This window comes from Elephantulus edwardii, unplaced genomic scaffold (assembly GCF_000299155.1).
Source record: "Elephantulus edwardii isolate Elephantulus edwardi_28Jun2011 unplaced genomic scaffold, EleEdw1.0 scaffold00141, whole genome shotgun sequence".
Taxonomy (NCBI): Eukaryota; Metazoa; Chordata; class Mammalia; order Macroscelidea; family Macroscelididae; genus Elephantulus; species Elephantulus edwardii.
The window spans coordinates 3825485-3840602 of record NW_006399891.1 but is presented as its reverse complement, the minus strand read 5'-3'; the positions used below and the strand labels follow the sequence as shown (position 1 = coordinate 3840602).

The 15118-nt window shown below is 38.9% G+C and overlaps 1 protein-coding gene across 16 annotated transcripts in view; it reads right to left on the bottom strand.

Moving 5' to 3' along the window:
* The window catches only part of TRPM3 (transient receptor potential cation channel, subfamily M, member 3), a 790873-nt gene extending 776422 nt beyond the window's left edge, over nt 1-14451 (bottom strand). For 15 of the 16 annotated variants that reach the window (XM_006894401.1, XM_006894387.1, XM_006894388.1 and 12 more), the window contains exon 1: nt 14031-14207. In XM_006894401.1, coding sequence (XP_006894463.1) covers nt 14031-14207 — 177 coding nt within the window. Of the gene's footprint in view, nt 1-14030 lie in introns of all 16 variants that reach the window. The other variant, XM_006894402.1, reaches the window with a different exon arrangement.
* Nucleotides 14452-15118: the final 667 nt, after the last annotated feature.

Below are 15118 nucleotides of genomic sequence, written 5' to 3'. Positions count from 1 at the left end.
TGAGGGACAACGCAGGAGGGGAAGACCCTCTATGAGATGGATTGATTCGGTGACTGGGGTAATCGGGATGGGTGTGTCAGAGGCGGTGCGGTTGGCACAGGAGAGAGCAGGGTTTAGGGCTGTTGTGCATAGGGTCGCTATGAGTCGGAAACGACTCGACGGCACATAACAACAACAACAACATCTAAACCAGTAGTTTTATTATAACCATAACAATGACAAATAATAAGTTGCAAAGGAATAAAATCAGGGGTTTATGAAAAACATACCTTCCCTTATTTTAAGTTATTACAAAACACCTGTTGTTGTTAGGTGTTAAGTATGATCCATAGTAAATCTATGAACAGCCAGTCTGAATATCGTCCTATCCTGTGCCATCCTTACAAACTCTGACACACTCAAGCCCAATGCCACAGTCATCCATCATGTTAAGCCACTTGGTTGAGTACAATCTCAAACTCTGTTTCTTTCGATTGGGCTGTTTCTATTTAACTATGTTTAAAGGGAGGGAACTCTTACTTACTCAACACTTATTGAAGTCTTTACCAGCTTTGCATATGTATTGCTCTCTGAATAATGCAAAGGTATATTTTTATTATTTCAATTTATAACTAAGGAGAAAATAATTCAGAGAAGCCAATATCTTGTTGAAAAATAATTTTAATAATTTTTCTAATTGTTGTTATGTTCCATCGAGTTGCCTGTGACTCATAGCAATCCTGTGTACAATAGCACTGAACCCTGTCATATCTTGAGCCAATCTCATCATCTCCAACCAACCTTGTCCCATTACCCCAGTAATTGAGTCAATGAATCTCACCTAGGGTCTTCTTCTTCTGCCCTGTACCTCTACCCTTCCAAGCATGATGTCCTTCTCCAACAACTGGTCCCCCTGGCAACATATCCAAAGTATGTGAGACAGAGTTTCAAAATCCTTGCCTACAAGGAATAACTTGGTTTCACCCTCTCCAAGATAGACCTCTTTGTTCTCTTGGCAGTCCAATGTATATTCGCTACTCTTCTCCAGCATGGCAACCCAAAAGCATTGATTCCTCTATCATCTTTATTCATTGTCCAGCTCTCTGATGCATAGCAAGGAATTAAGAAGTTTATAACCTGGATCAGGCACACCTTAGTCTCCAGACTGACATCGTTGTTTTTCAGTACGCTAAAGAGGTCCCTGACAGCAGGTTTTTCCTATGCAATTTTTCTTTTGATATTCTGACTGCTAGTGTCAAGAGTGTCGATTGTGGAATCAAGCAAGCTGAAGCTGTTAACAATCTCAATTTCTTCTTCATCTATCATCATACTGTCAATTGACCCAGTTTTTCTTGATGTTGCATTTCAATCCATATTAAAGTTTAATAATGAAATAACATTTTTTGAAGATTCTTTAAAAAGAATTTTTAAATAACAATGTATGAATAAAAATCCAAGTTTTCTGTAAGCTTTCATTAAAATATCAATAAAAATTATAAACAATAATAATAATAATAAGGACTGCAGTCCTCAACCTCTACAGCAAGAGTCTCAGGTCCTTTTCAGTATTAGCAAGCAAGGTTGTGTCATTAGCATAATGCGGGTTGTTAGTGATTCTTGTTCCAATCCTGATGCCACATTCCTCCTCATGAAGTCCAGCCTCTCTAACGATCTGTTCCACATATAGTTTGAAAAGTTATAGAGATAGGATGCATCCCTGACATAATCTTTACCTAATTTTTAATCCATAATCTTTAACAAATTTTGAACCATTCACTGTCTTCTTGCTCTGTTTTAACTACTGTTCCTGATCCAAGTACAGGTTTCACACGAACACAATTAGATGTTCTGGGATTCCCCATACTTCTCAGAGTTAGCCACAATTTATTGTGATCCACACAGTCAAGTGGCTTTGTATAGCCAATGAAACACAGATACATATCCTTCTGGTACTCTCTTCTTTTGGCTAAGATCCATCAAATATTGTCTATAATGTCCCTACTGCTACAACCTGTTTTAAACTTAATAATCTACTTATGCCAAATGCAAATGCAGAAGGTAACTTTATACTCTAGTTGGGGAGCTCTGGTGGCATGGTCCATAGAGAATTGTGCTGATAACCAAAAGGCAGACAGTTTAGATCCATCGGTGGTCGATGGACAAGAGATGAACATTCTCTCTTAAAACTTGTTGGAATGCGAGCTGTGAGTTGGTTCCAACTCAACAGCAATGACTTTGGGGTTTATTGTTTTTTTGGTTGTAGATATTCTAGTTGGGTTTCACATAAAGAGACAATAAAAGATGTGTTCAAATGGGATTCAGATGTAAGGTGCAAATTAATGCAAGAGAAAGATTTCCGAGTTTGGAATAAAAATTCCACTAAGATGTGCACAATCATCTAAGAGTCCATGTTCTTCCCCAGCTGAAAAGAGGAGTAACAGTATATACTCCACTTGTTTCACAGGTTTTAATGCAGGTCAGTTCATTTGCTATAAAGTAAGTTACCCTGAAAGCATCCAACAAAAATAACTTTTAATACTTTTTACTTCCATTCCATGTCCAATTCAATTGTTAACCATGGCATATTTTAAAGAACTGATGTTGTATACCTTCAAGTCAAAAATGACTCATAGCTGATCTTCCAGCAGGTTTTCAGAGGCTGTTAATCACATAGGAGGAAAATCCCCAACCTTCTACATTTAATTTTTACAGAGAAAGAAAGGTAGTATTCCCTTTACTCAAGTGTGAGCTAAATGTGTGCTATTGGCATGCAATGGCAAGACCACACATAGTTCCCCAGTGAGTGCAAGATGAGGTTATACTTAACAGATTATCTATTCCTGGTTTCCTTTAGATGTTGGAGAAGTTCAGGGTAATGTTGTTGTTGTAAGGTAATAGAGCAGGCAATGAATTTTCAATCATTACTCAAACCAAAATACAATAAATTTATGAGACTATATCATAGTTGACAAACCATGGCCCAAAGACCAACTACCCATCCTTCCCTGTTTTCAACAGCTTGTGAGCTAAGAATGAATTTTATATTTTAAAACAGTGAAAAATCCAATGGAAAGGAAAATATTATTTTATGACAAAAAATAGGTGAAATTAAAATCTAAGTGTTCATAAATTGTTCCTAAGGAGTAAAAATGTCAGTCTGGAAATTAAGATGCTCCTGATCCAAGCCATGGTCTTCTTAATTACTTGCTATGCATCTGAAAACTGGACAAAGGATGACAGAAAATGAATCAACAGCTTTGAGTTGTGCTGCTGGAGAAAAGTATTGAACATACCATGGATTGTCAAGAGAACAAACAGATCTGTCCTGGAGAGAATGAAATCAGGATGCTCCTCGAAGACTAGGGTTATGAAGCTCCATCTCACATACTCTGGGCATGGTGCCAGGAGGGACTAGTCCTTGGAGAAGATGTCATGCTTGGAAGGGTGGAGGTTCACCATAGGAGGGTAAGACCCTAGATGAGATGGATTGGTAAGTGACTATGGCAATGGGAACAAATGTGTCAGTGAGATTGGCTTAGGATAGGGCAGAGTTTAGGGCTATTGTTTATAAGGTCACTTGGAGTTATAGCTGACTTGACAGCACATAACAAGTACGATTTACTGAAACACAACTACATCATTTGTCATTATATTATCTTTGATTGCTTTTGTTATTCAATGCTGTTGTTGTTGTTGTTAAGTGCTGTCAAGTTGAGCACTATGAACAAAGATCTGAACGCTGTTCTATAACTATCGTTTCTCTAATGTCCATAGAGTTTCCAAAGGCCTGTTGTTTAAGAAGTGGATCCCAATCCTGCTTCCAAGCCTGTCTTAATCTGAGAACTTGAGGAAACCCTGTCCACCATGGGTAACCGTTACGGCATTTGATACACTAGTGACACAGTGTTCAGTATCTTAGAAAACCCAAGTTATCTCAATACAGAAAACGGAAAGACTTGTGCTGTACCACTTAGAACAATGTTCTCAAACACAATTAACATGAGGTCCTGACTGATTTAAACAAGAGGCCACCAGCCCCCAGATGATTGTTAACTAATCAAGGAGACCAATCAGCTTACCTAAAATTAGTAACCAAACAAAAACCAGTCCAACAGTTTATACCCAACTTTCAACTAAATCAAGAGAACCTACCCTCCAGAATCCAAATGAGCCTCCAAACTGGAGACTTAGTTAGGGCCCAACCGATTTTTAAATACACTTAGGTCCACCCATCAGGTCCTGATTGACTTAAACAACAGCCTTCCAGCCCACACCTGATTTTTAACTAACACCAGGTGATAATAGAATTGAATAGCTATAAAACCGAAAATTGAAATATTTACTAACTGGACCTTTCAAAAAAAAAAAAAAAAAGGTTAATGACCCTGACCAGAGCCATTTTACTGATGGAAAAACCTATGACATTAAGAAACTTTAGGATATTAATTCTTGGTATAAACAGAGTTAATGCCAGTTTTACACTTTATTAACCATATTGAAATAATTTCTTGAGAATTAGCTTTATTATACTTAATTTTGTTTTATAGAGTTTTCTTGTGTAAATAGATTTATCTCAGAATCTTTGCTTACATGATTCAAAGTCCTATGAAATTAATCTTGATAAACTGGAAATTTTAATTTACTCATTGAAATTAATTTTCTAGCATACTGCCCTTTATTGTTCTAAGCTGAAACTATTTTAGAAAAAGCAATGTTTAAAATTAAATATTTCCCTTAAACCCATCAATCAAGATTCAACTTTCAATTCACAAAGCAAAAATAAATAGAACATTCAAACACTTTTAGCTAAATTGGCCACATTGCATTTTTTTAAAAGAGATGATTGACAACAAGATGAGAAAATAATGGCTTACTTTTTTTATGTTTGAGACTAGAACTCAGCCAGCTCATTTTACAAACGTATTGTAAATTTCAATCATTTGTGAAAAGTTTAAATATTCTAAACTTTCTTCACATCACTAGGAACTCTCGGGTTTCCAGTAAAATCAATCATCAATCATCCCATAAAATACATGGTCATTTTCAAGGAAATATGTTTAAAAAGTGGCTCTGAAATACTGGGAGCTCTTTTCCCCCCAGAGCATATTTGCAATGCCTGCTGACATTTCTGGTTGTCACAATGAGGGTGGTGAGGACGGAAAGTGCTAATGGCGTCTAGTGGATGCTGCTAAACATCCTGCATTGGAATGGACAAATGGCTGCCCACAACAAAGGCTTATCCAGCCCAAAATGCTACCAATGCTGAAGTTTAAAAACTTTGATTAACAGATAGTTCATTAAGCTAACTCAAAACATATGGCAGCTCTGACAATTAAATTATAAGGTTCTAAATGCTCGAGTTGCAATTTATTTGTGAACTAAACAAATAGCAAATATTCCTGATGGAAGTCTGGATGAAAAAAAAATGTTTTAAAATATTAGTTTTCCTTTTTATTGGAATTTGCCTGGAACTTCACAAAACATATCAATTTTTTATTTAAAAACTCAGACATTTTTGCAACGTTAATGGCAATACTTACAAAATCTGATCTTCCTCTTATTACATATTGCCTTTCCCTTGACCCATAGTAATAAATATCTATTAATCTTGACTCCTTTCTCCCTCATTTCTCATCCCTGGTTTTCTAACACTGAGATGAACTATCATTAAGATAATGTCAGCAAGTAATTATTTAACTTCTTCCCAGTTGCATATATTATTGATCTTAATCAATAAGTAGTAAGATAACTGTTTAACAATTCTGATTTCTTCCAGGAAAATTATTTTCCTTTTAATCTACTGGTCTTGTGAGAAATTTATTTTTACTTTGATCTACTTTTCTACCATGGGAGTCTTATAAAACAGTATTTCTGTCCCATTTATATATATGATGATACCTGATACTGTAAAAGAATACAAATAGAAAAATAATCAATTATGCAAATACTAAGACCCTTAGGTGATAGTCCCCAGGATCTTTTCTCTCATAAGATATAAAAAGCAGACAAAGGGTGAGCTCACTAACACTAGAAAAGAACTTGGAGTATGTCCTTCATAACCAGGGTCATTGTGCTGAGAATCTCCTACCATCAAGCGAAAATTAATGGCAAGAAACGGATATCTCCAAAGAGCATCAGATCTACAGTAGTTGAAATGAAATAAAGACCTTATTCTAGAGCCAAAAGAGAGAGACTTCTTGATTTGGTTCTCTGAATTAAAACATCTAGTCTCTTAAAATGTAAGAGAATATTTTTTTTCAAGGGGGAAAAAAATCCTCCCTTTTTAATTAAGACTTTATTGGCTATGCCAGATGGGTTAACTATGGTTTAATCCAAACAGAAACTCTCACTCCTTTATCATTTGCTTTAAAAAATAATCAAAGGACTTCTCCATCCAAAAGATATGCTTTCCATTCTAGCTGGGGATATTTTAAGAGCCTGTCTCTCCTGGGTTTTTTGTGCACTTCAATCACAAAAACCTGGGACCAACCAGATAACTCTGAGGGGAATGGGGCTGGGAGCACTGGCTTGCTAGGAAGAAGTCCCTTGAGAGAATAATATTTTGTTTATTAAAGTAACTACTTGTGGTATTTTTGCTATAGCAATACTAGATAAATAAGACCTATTACTTGGGGTTTCGGGGAAATCTTTCCAAAGTTCTTCCAACTCACTTAAGCTGAGTATTAAAATTTGAACATAAGACCATTAATGTAAAAATAGAAAGATAAATAGTAAGATGTATATGGAAGTCCAAAAGGGGAAGAAGATAGATGTGGGAGTGTGGGAGGGGGAAAACCACTAGGATAACAGAGTTTGGTGGGTGGGTGGTATTGGGGTGGAGGTGGGTGAAGGAATTAGGAAAGATCCAACTAGGACCTGAAAAGATAAGATAAGCAGAGATTAATGGTAATTAATTTTATAAGACACCATATATATGAATGATTGTGCGGAACACAATCCGAGTGAAGGAATGTGTGAAACATGATGTACATGAATGAAACACAATGCACATGAATTTTGTATGCAAATCAGTATAAAATTTAAAAAAAAAGTTGAAAGATATTAACCAAGGGTTAAGGTGGTTCAAGCTTGCCAAGGGAGTTAGAACAGTTTCTGCAAAAAGCCCAGCTATAATGAATTCAATGATGTGTGTCCAGATGATAATGTTGCATAATCTACAAACCAAAATAGGTTAACTGAACTCAATTTACTTCCATATCTGTAACTGATCTTTCATGATCAGATTTCAAAAAACTGTTGAGACTGTTTGGTTAAAACCTTTTGCTCCTACTGTTGATTAACACAAAATCTGTCCTACCCAGATGCCAGCCTAAAAGAGGGCATTTAATTGAGTTTCCATCCAGCTCAGCTCTCTCTATGCCAGCCTTTCTCAATGTGTGACCTAAGTATCTCCTACATTAGAATTGTCTGTAGTGTTTGTTGAAATGCAGATCCCTGAGCCCCCATCTACCAACTCAATCAACGTCTTAGAGCACTGAAAGTGAGTATTTTCTTTTACAAGCTCTTCAAGCTAGTCTCATGAATCCTTATACTTTCAACTACATTTCATAGATTCACTCATTCAAGTGTTCCTTCAATAAATATTTAGTGAATATTTCTATGTCAGTTGCAGTCTTTAAAACCCCTTTCATATTAAATAATGGAAAGTGAGAAAACATATAATCTATTTGAAGATTTTGGAGACGGAAGAATTGAGCTATTCGAACTATGTTATTGACTGATGCTAAATATATCATGGATTGCTAAAAGAATAAAATAAATCAGCCTTAAAGAGATCAAAGTAGAATGCCCCTCAGAAATGAGAATGGTAAGATATCTACTTATTTATTTGGGGCACATCATTAGAGAAAACCAATTGTAATAAAAGGACATCATAGAGAGCAATGGAGAGGAGGAGAGCTCTTAGTGAGATGGAGTGAGTGACATAGCAGCCACAGCGTTGGGTTTACATTTACCACTAATCATGACGATGGCAAGAGACAGGGCAGCTTCTCAGTCTCATAGTTGACTCTCCAGCGGGTTTTCTGAAATAAATTTGCATGGGCAGGAGACTGTCTATCTTTCTCCCTCTGAGTTACTGGAAGATTCAAACAATGAAAGACACACTGGGTTAGCAGTGCAACTCCTAATAGATTACACCACCTGAGCTTCGCTATGTGTAAGTCACTCACTGCAGTCAGTTATCATTATATGGAACCAAGAGAGATGTAGAAGACATTGGAACCAACTCTAGCTGACCCTCCCTCCAGGAGGTGCAACTCTCTGCCAGCTAGCTACACCACCAGAGTTCCCTCTGTTATATACTGGAGGCACTATGAACTGGAGCCAACCCAAGGTCAACTAACAAGCGCAACATTTGCATTTCAATAACAATAATAACAATAGGTTGAAGCCAGAGAAATCATCCTGGGAGAGGGGGAGGACAAAGAAGCCACTACTGGGAAGCAGGGTCCATTCCAGTTACTGGAAACCATCTATTAGAAAAAGTTGCACCTTCTTCCTTAAGGAAGACCTTGGTGTGGAGCTCACCCTGACTCCACAGGTCCTCTTAGAGTGAAGGACTCCTGGACTTGCATGTCCCCCTCATTTCCTCCCTCAGATCCCAGCAACCACACATTTTTCGCCTTTGTCTCTACAATTGAAGGCAGAGCTCTCCAGAGACCCTGGAGGGTTTCTTGTTGCCTCAGGAATTTCCTTCAGGCTGCCTGAGGAACATTTCACAAAAAGACAAGTCACATGGTCCACTGTTCAGTAGCCGAATGGAAGTCACCATTTAAAACACACAGACCATTTTTCCTCTCTCCTGGGTTTTAGTTTGGACACATTTTCTTTTCTTTCTCTTATTTCTTCAAGGGAATGTGAGGCTGGCACACTGAGACAGAAAGGCGGAAGTTTCTTTCTTTGCAGCCATTAAAGTTCTGCCTCACAATACATTGTGTTTTCCTAAAAGCAATTTATTCTTCAAGTTTCCCATCTTCAAGGTACTTAGTAGAATTGGTTCATAACGAGTTCTCTGACCTTGGCTGCCACAATCCACCCATGTATCTAGAAATAATAGATGTGTGTTACTCTCTTGTCACTGCCTCTCACTAGTCTGTGGTTCATGGACACCTTGCCCTGGCTAAGTAAAAACCCAGCCTTAGTGATATTATTCTACCCACCATTTACAGACTCAGAGTTTAGGATACAAAGGGGAGTCCCTGGGGAGTGTAAATGTAAAATACACAATGTTGTAATGGATCGAACACTACTGTCTTTTTTTAAGAATTCGAGAACACCAGAAGAAAGGTAGTTTGGGGAATGTCATAGAATATGGAATGCTATATCAATGCTAGAAGGTAGTCTCAAACCATTTGTTTGTTAAGATGTTGTATTTCAGGGGCAACTTAACAGTCACTGGTTATCATTATATGGAACCAACATAAATTTGTAAGACATTGGCACTTGGACAGAAATTGGGCTGATCTGAAGCCCAACTATGGTCTCTATTATAAAATTTGCTTTGATCTACACTCCTGTTCAAAAGAACGTGGGGTGGGAGGCAAGCAGAATCTGAGCTTTTTCACTGAATGCCAGAAAAAACAAATATGGAAGTTTACTATACATATTTTACAGAACAAAAGGGTAACAACACAAGTACAGTCTGAAAAAGTGATAAATGGTGCTACTGATTTTATACTATTTATTGCAAAGAGTTCAGTCATCAAGAATTCATTCAATTCGACTCACGTATATCAATGAGATGCAAACACTTCTCTGACTTCTGTCTTGTTACCACTAAGATCAGTAACTGATTTAAACTCTCTAGCTCACCAAAGATGAACTCCTTCTTTCTCAGATCTTTAATTCTCAGACCCTATCAAACCAGACAGAAAAGACCAGAACTTGAAAGTTACTCTAGATTTTTCTATCAACCACAATAAATTAACAATGCTCTGGTTACTTCAAGCTCTTATGGCCTAGTCCATAGGGAGTTGTACTGCTAACTCAAAGGCCGCACCTGTTTGACAGTTCAGATCCACCACCAAATCTTTGGAAGGAAAATAGGCACCACATTTATTTTATTTCCGTAACTTTTGCCTTAGCACAGATCTTCATCAAGTTTGCCAGGTTTCTCAGTTTCCAGTGATATTCTCTTCTATCCACCCTAGAACCTACAAGCAGAACAATTTGAATCTGGCTATCTCCCTCTCGCTAAACTCCCCTTAATGGTACTCTCTGGTTTCAGGATACGCATCAAATGCCTTAGCTTAGTAGATAAGACACTTTATGACCTAAATCCAGTTGATGACTATAGTTCCATTTATGTCTTTCATTTTAATATTCAATTCATAGTAAATATTTTTACCACCAATGGGCTATACTCTTCCATGTCAACGAAGTGTATCAGGCTTGTGGTTTACCAACGGGCCCCACAACACTCAGTTAAAGTCACAGTAAGCCTCAAGCTATTTCTGTCAAAAAGGAGAACACCAAGTTACAAACAGGTTAAATATCTTATCACCAGATTACACTGGTGTTTATGCCTGCCTGATTAGAATATCATTTCTATAGTGTCTTTTTGGTACTCTTCAAAGCAAGAAAAAGTCACACAGTAACTTATTGTAAAACTTTGATAATCTTAAAAAAAGTTAATGTTCCTTTGGTCTTTATAATGGAGTAGCTTAAATACATCTAGCCACCATATGTATAAATACAGAACTCAGCGCATCCCATTTTTGCAGAAACCTCCTCTTCAGTCAGCACACCAAGACTCCAGACCTCAGAAGTGCAAAGAAAACTCCCTGCTCTAAAATTACTCTTCAAATTCAGCAGAAGTTCTCAAAATAACATCTTCCAAATAAAACAATGGCAGAAACAGACCTGATAATGACTATGAAATATGCTAGGAACACTCTGTCACTGAAATAAGCTTGACTTTTTGTGTTTAATAGTACTGTAAGATTAAATCTTGAAACACATAAGAATGAAGCTATTGACAACAAAAGAAACACAGCTAGGAAAGAGTCCCATTTAAAAATGTATCCATGTGAAAACTACTTCAGTCTTTTGGCTGTCATTGCCATGTGCATATCCAGAGATTCATCTTTGATTATTGTTTCCAAATTCAAATATGAGAAGTTGACATGTTCAAAATTTGCTTTGAAAGGACAAAACAACAAATGAGTTTCGTGGGGTTTTTTTCCCCCTGCAGGAATATGAAATAGGTTCCCATGGGCACTGGCTTTAATTCATGCTTCAGATGCCAGCCTTCTCCTTCTAATGTCTATGTATCCTGTGTCTATTAAGAAATGGGAAATACAGGAAATAGGATTATGAAACCATTTCTAAACATTAGCATAGTACTGAAGCAACTTAGCAAAGAAACATATTTTCAAGGTTAGGATAAGGATTGGAAGGTCATAAATGGTGTGTGATTAGAGTTTGGGTAAATTGAATCATGCCATCACATTCTACACTTTTTACTATGAAGGGTGGACCTTGGAAAGGACAGATCACAGCAAAGCAATGCTTGAGACTGGAACAGAAATTATCTGTTAAGTATGAGAATAGGGTTTTTACAATTCTGATTGCAATAGATTTCTAGGAGTCCAGTGACTCCATCAATCAAAGTAACATGGTGATTCTGGGTAGGAAGAAGAGTTAAGAGACTCAGAAATGAAAGTACAGAAGAAAGTGAGGATGGAATGGTAAGAATTACTGTTCTAAAATATTTAGTGTGTAGACTAACCAGGCAGAACATCAACCAAAAGAAGCAAAGCACTATTCATGAAATTCTATTTCACTTGAAAGGGAAAAGGCAGCACAATGATCCATTGGGACTAGCACTGAAAAGACAGGATAGCATCTGTCCAGAGGGAGAAAACATGGCACAATGTGGCATGGCAAAATGTGACTACAGCAATTGCCCACGTGCAAAGGTGGCTTTCATGTCCTCCGGTGTCCAAAAGATAGAGTAACAGAGTAACACTTGATTGTGTTTTTAGGAGTTTGAAATGGACTCAGTACCTCCAGTCTCCCAGTTTAACCACAATCTTTCAAAATATTAAGTGTCATTTGGAGAGAACATTCTCCTGCAAAATACATCTTGTCTCTGAAATATTGAGAAAAATGCATAGATAGTCACTTAATGCACTTTGTTAGACCATTTTTTATCAAGCCTCGAGTCAGTAAAGGAGAGGAGGTCAAGCTGTACGACAATGACAATATGTGTATAGGGTTGACAGTATCTCTTGGTATATACACCATGAGCAGGGTATTCAGCGAACAATTCCAGAGCTCTTTTAGACAGAATTAATCTATTTCAAATAGACTCTACTCAGTCAGCTTTGTGACAAGTAAATACTGAATGATATTTCCCATTAAAAATTCTAGAGTATTGATGAATAAAACTTTGAGAGTGATATTCACACACTTGTTAACAGGACCATTATGTAAATATATAAAGATAATTTTGTCATAAAGCCAATGGATAGTTAACTGCAAAATTTTTCTTGCTGCACAAAGTACTACAGGAGTCAATATGAACAATCACAGATTGGCAGAACGTTCTTAGCCATGAGTGGTCCTGGAGGAAATAGGCACGAATGTATTCATTCCGTGGCCCCATTCTTTTCCATGCCCTATCATACACATTCCACTACAGCAAATGCACTTCTATCTAAGGAAGCATCCTTCCCATTCCCCACACCCAAACCTGCTTTTCCTCCCAAATATTCTTTTAGGGAAGGAAGCAATCACCATGACAACCACATGAAGGGAATTTGAACAGCACTTGGGGGTAGCCCTTGTGAAAGTTAATATTGTTTTGTGTTTAACAAAATAAGAAAAACTCAGATAGTAGGTAACACCAGTCTTTTCCCAGAGGCCAATTAGCTGTTTCTTATTAGTCATCTACATTAAAATTAACCCTCCAGCACACAGCCTCAGGAGGAGAAACACACACACACACACACACACACACACACACACACACACACACAAGTGGAATTTATCCAAGACTTATTCATTAACCCTCCATTGTAGCCCATTAGGCTCAATGTCTAACAGTAATTAAGTCATAATATAATATTTCATATGGAAAAAGGAATTAAGAACTTAGCCTTGCATTTTTAACTTGAAGACATATATGCGGCATCTAGGGATATGTACTTCCCCAAATAAGTGTTACTCATCCTCTTTTCTGGGGGCAAAAAGGGTTTGCTTTCTGCATCTCTTAACTGTTACTTGTGCTTTCTTCCCAGTGAGATGATGAAGGGCAATTCATCAGTATTCATCATGCTCATGGACTTGTGGGGACTTTGGCGGTATCCTGCATTTCTGTGGTTCTAGGAAAAGGAGCGCTGCAGACAGCGGTGGCAATGCTCACCAGGTGTAGTACCTTTCTTTTGTGTGAATCAGAGGCAGTGAGTATGAGGGAGCGAGCGGAGGGAGGCATGCTTTCAATACACGTTTGACAATACTTCACCATTACCTCTGCCTTCACTTGGTAGACAAAAATGATCACACCTTTCCTTTCCTATATTAAAACAAGAAGATTTTAAAGTCACTCTCTGCTGTTACCTGACCAACTACCTCACTACACAGGGCTTTCCAAATAACGAGGAGAATCCTTTGTTCTCTCAGGTTCCATTGAAAGAGAAAGTGGGTCGAAGGGCTTCCCCAGAGAGGGGAACAAACCCAGAGCTAAAAACAAGGGCGTGAAGAGATTTTACTCCCACTCCTGTTTCTAACCTCCTAAGGAAGTTAATCTAATTCTATTTTCAAGATGGTTGGGTGGGGGAAGAACTCAGTCCGTTTTCAGAGATCACAGACTCTCTCTCATGTGGAGCTCAGCCCCTCTTCTGTTCCCTGACACCTTGGTCCAGAATGGGGGACACAATGAGAAACCCCCCTCCAGCCAGGGGCGAAACTACCACTACTTCATGCATTTGAGCTCCCCAAAAGGTGCGTCCCAGCGCAAGTGCGAAGTTGGCTATTTAAACCAGGAACAGATAATTAAAGCTATAAGAAGCTGCAAGTTACAGTACCTTGAGAAGTCTGACAGATGGGAGAAAGGCTGCATGGCATAGCTTCCGGATAGTCCAGTTTAGGGGTCGAGGCGCGTCAGTTTGATGCATGACCCCTTCCAAATTCCACCAAGGAAACAAAAAACCGCAACCCTGAGCAGCGCCTAGACAAGCAGCGGTCCCCCACGGCCCTGGCATCCCATGGTCGCCTCCACACCTGCAAACTCCATTAGGGCAGAGGCTTCCTGCAACTTGGGAGACTAGTCAACTGGCGTTGCCTGAGCCACTGAACCTTCTTAAGAAAGCCACCTCCCCTCTCCCTGCGGCCGTGCTCATGCATACCAAATGTGGCTGAATGGAGGCACACTGCCTGCTGCTTCGAGGAGGGGGTGCAGGGGTTGGAAGGAGAGGGACAGCCTGCACAAAACCGCCTGTGGTCGGAGCGAGAGCAGCCTGCTCTGGAATGCGCGCTCCCTCTCCCGCTCTCCTCCCAGCAAACGCAGGTCCAGGGCTGGGGTCCAGGGATGGGGCGGAGGAGGGGACACCCGGGCCATTTGCTGGGCTGGCTGGGTTTGGGGCAAGTCAGGAGCAGTGCAAAAAGGACCACTCGTCAAGCCAGACCTGGGAACTTGCACTTTTCTTGCACAAAGCATCTTTGAGGAGCTGGAAACAGCACAGGGGGAGGGGCTAGGACATCGAGGCAGAAGAGATGCCTCTGAAGGATCAGATCCACGCTTCCCCTTTGATTTACGTGACATAATAGATTGAGAGCTACGCTCCAAAGGACCTTCAGTAAAGAGCTCTCTGCGGTATTCCGGGGTGTTTGCTAAGTGTGATTGACGTTCCCCACCCTGATAATGCATGCGTTACATAGATAATAGCTAAGCAGACGCAGAGTAAGCAAACACACGCCAACAGCGCGAGCTTCGAGTCATGCTTTTCATAGAAAGCAGTGGAGTCTCATGCCTACTTGGTTTTATTACAGAAATGATACATTCTAATTTGGGGGGCTATCCCTTTTGGAAAAGCTACTTGACACCCCTTTTCAATAGTGGAAGTTTAACCCCCAAGGTGCTTTGCAGGAAGCTCCCCATAAAAGATGGAGCCAC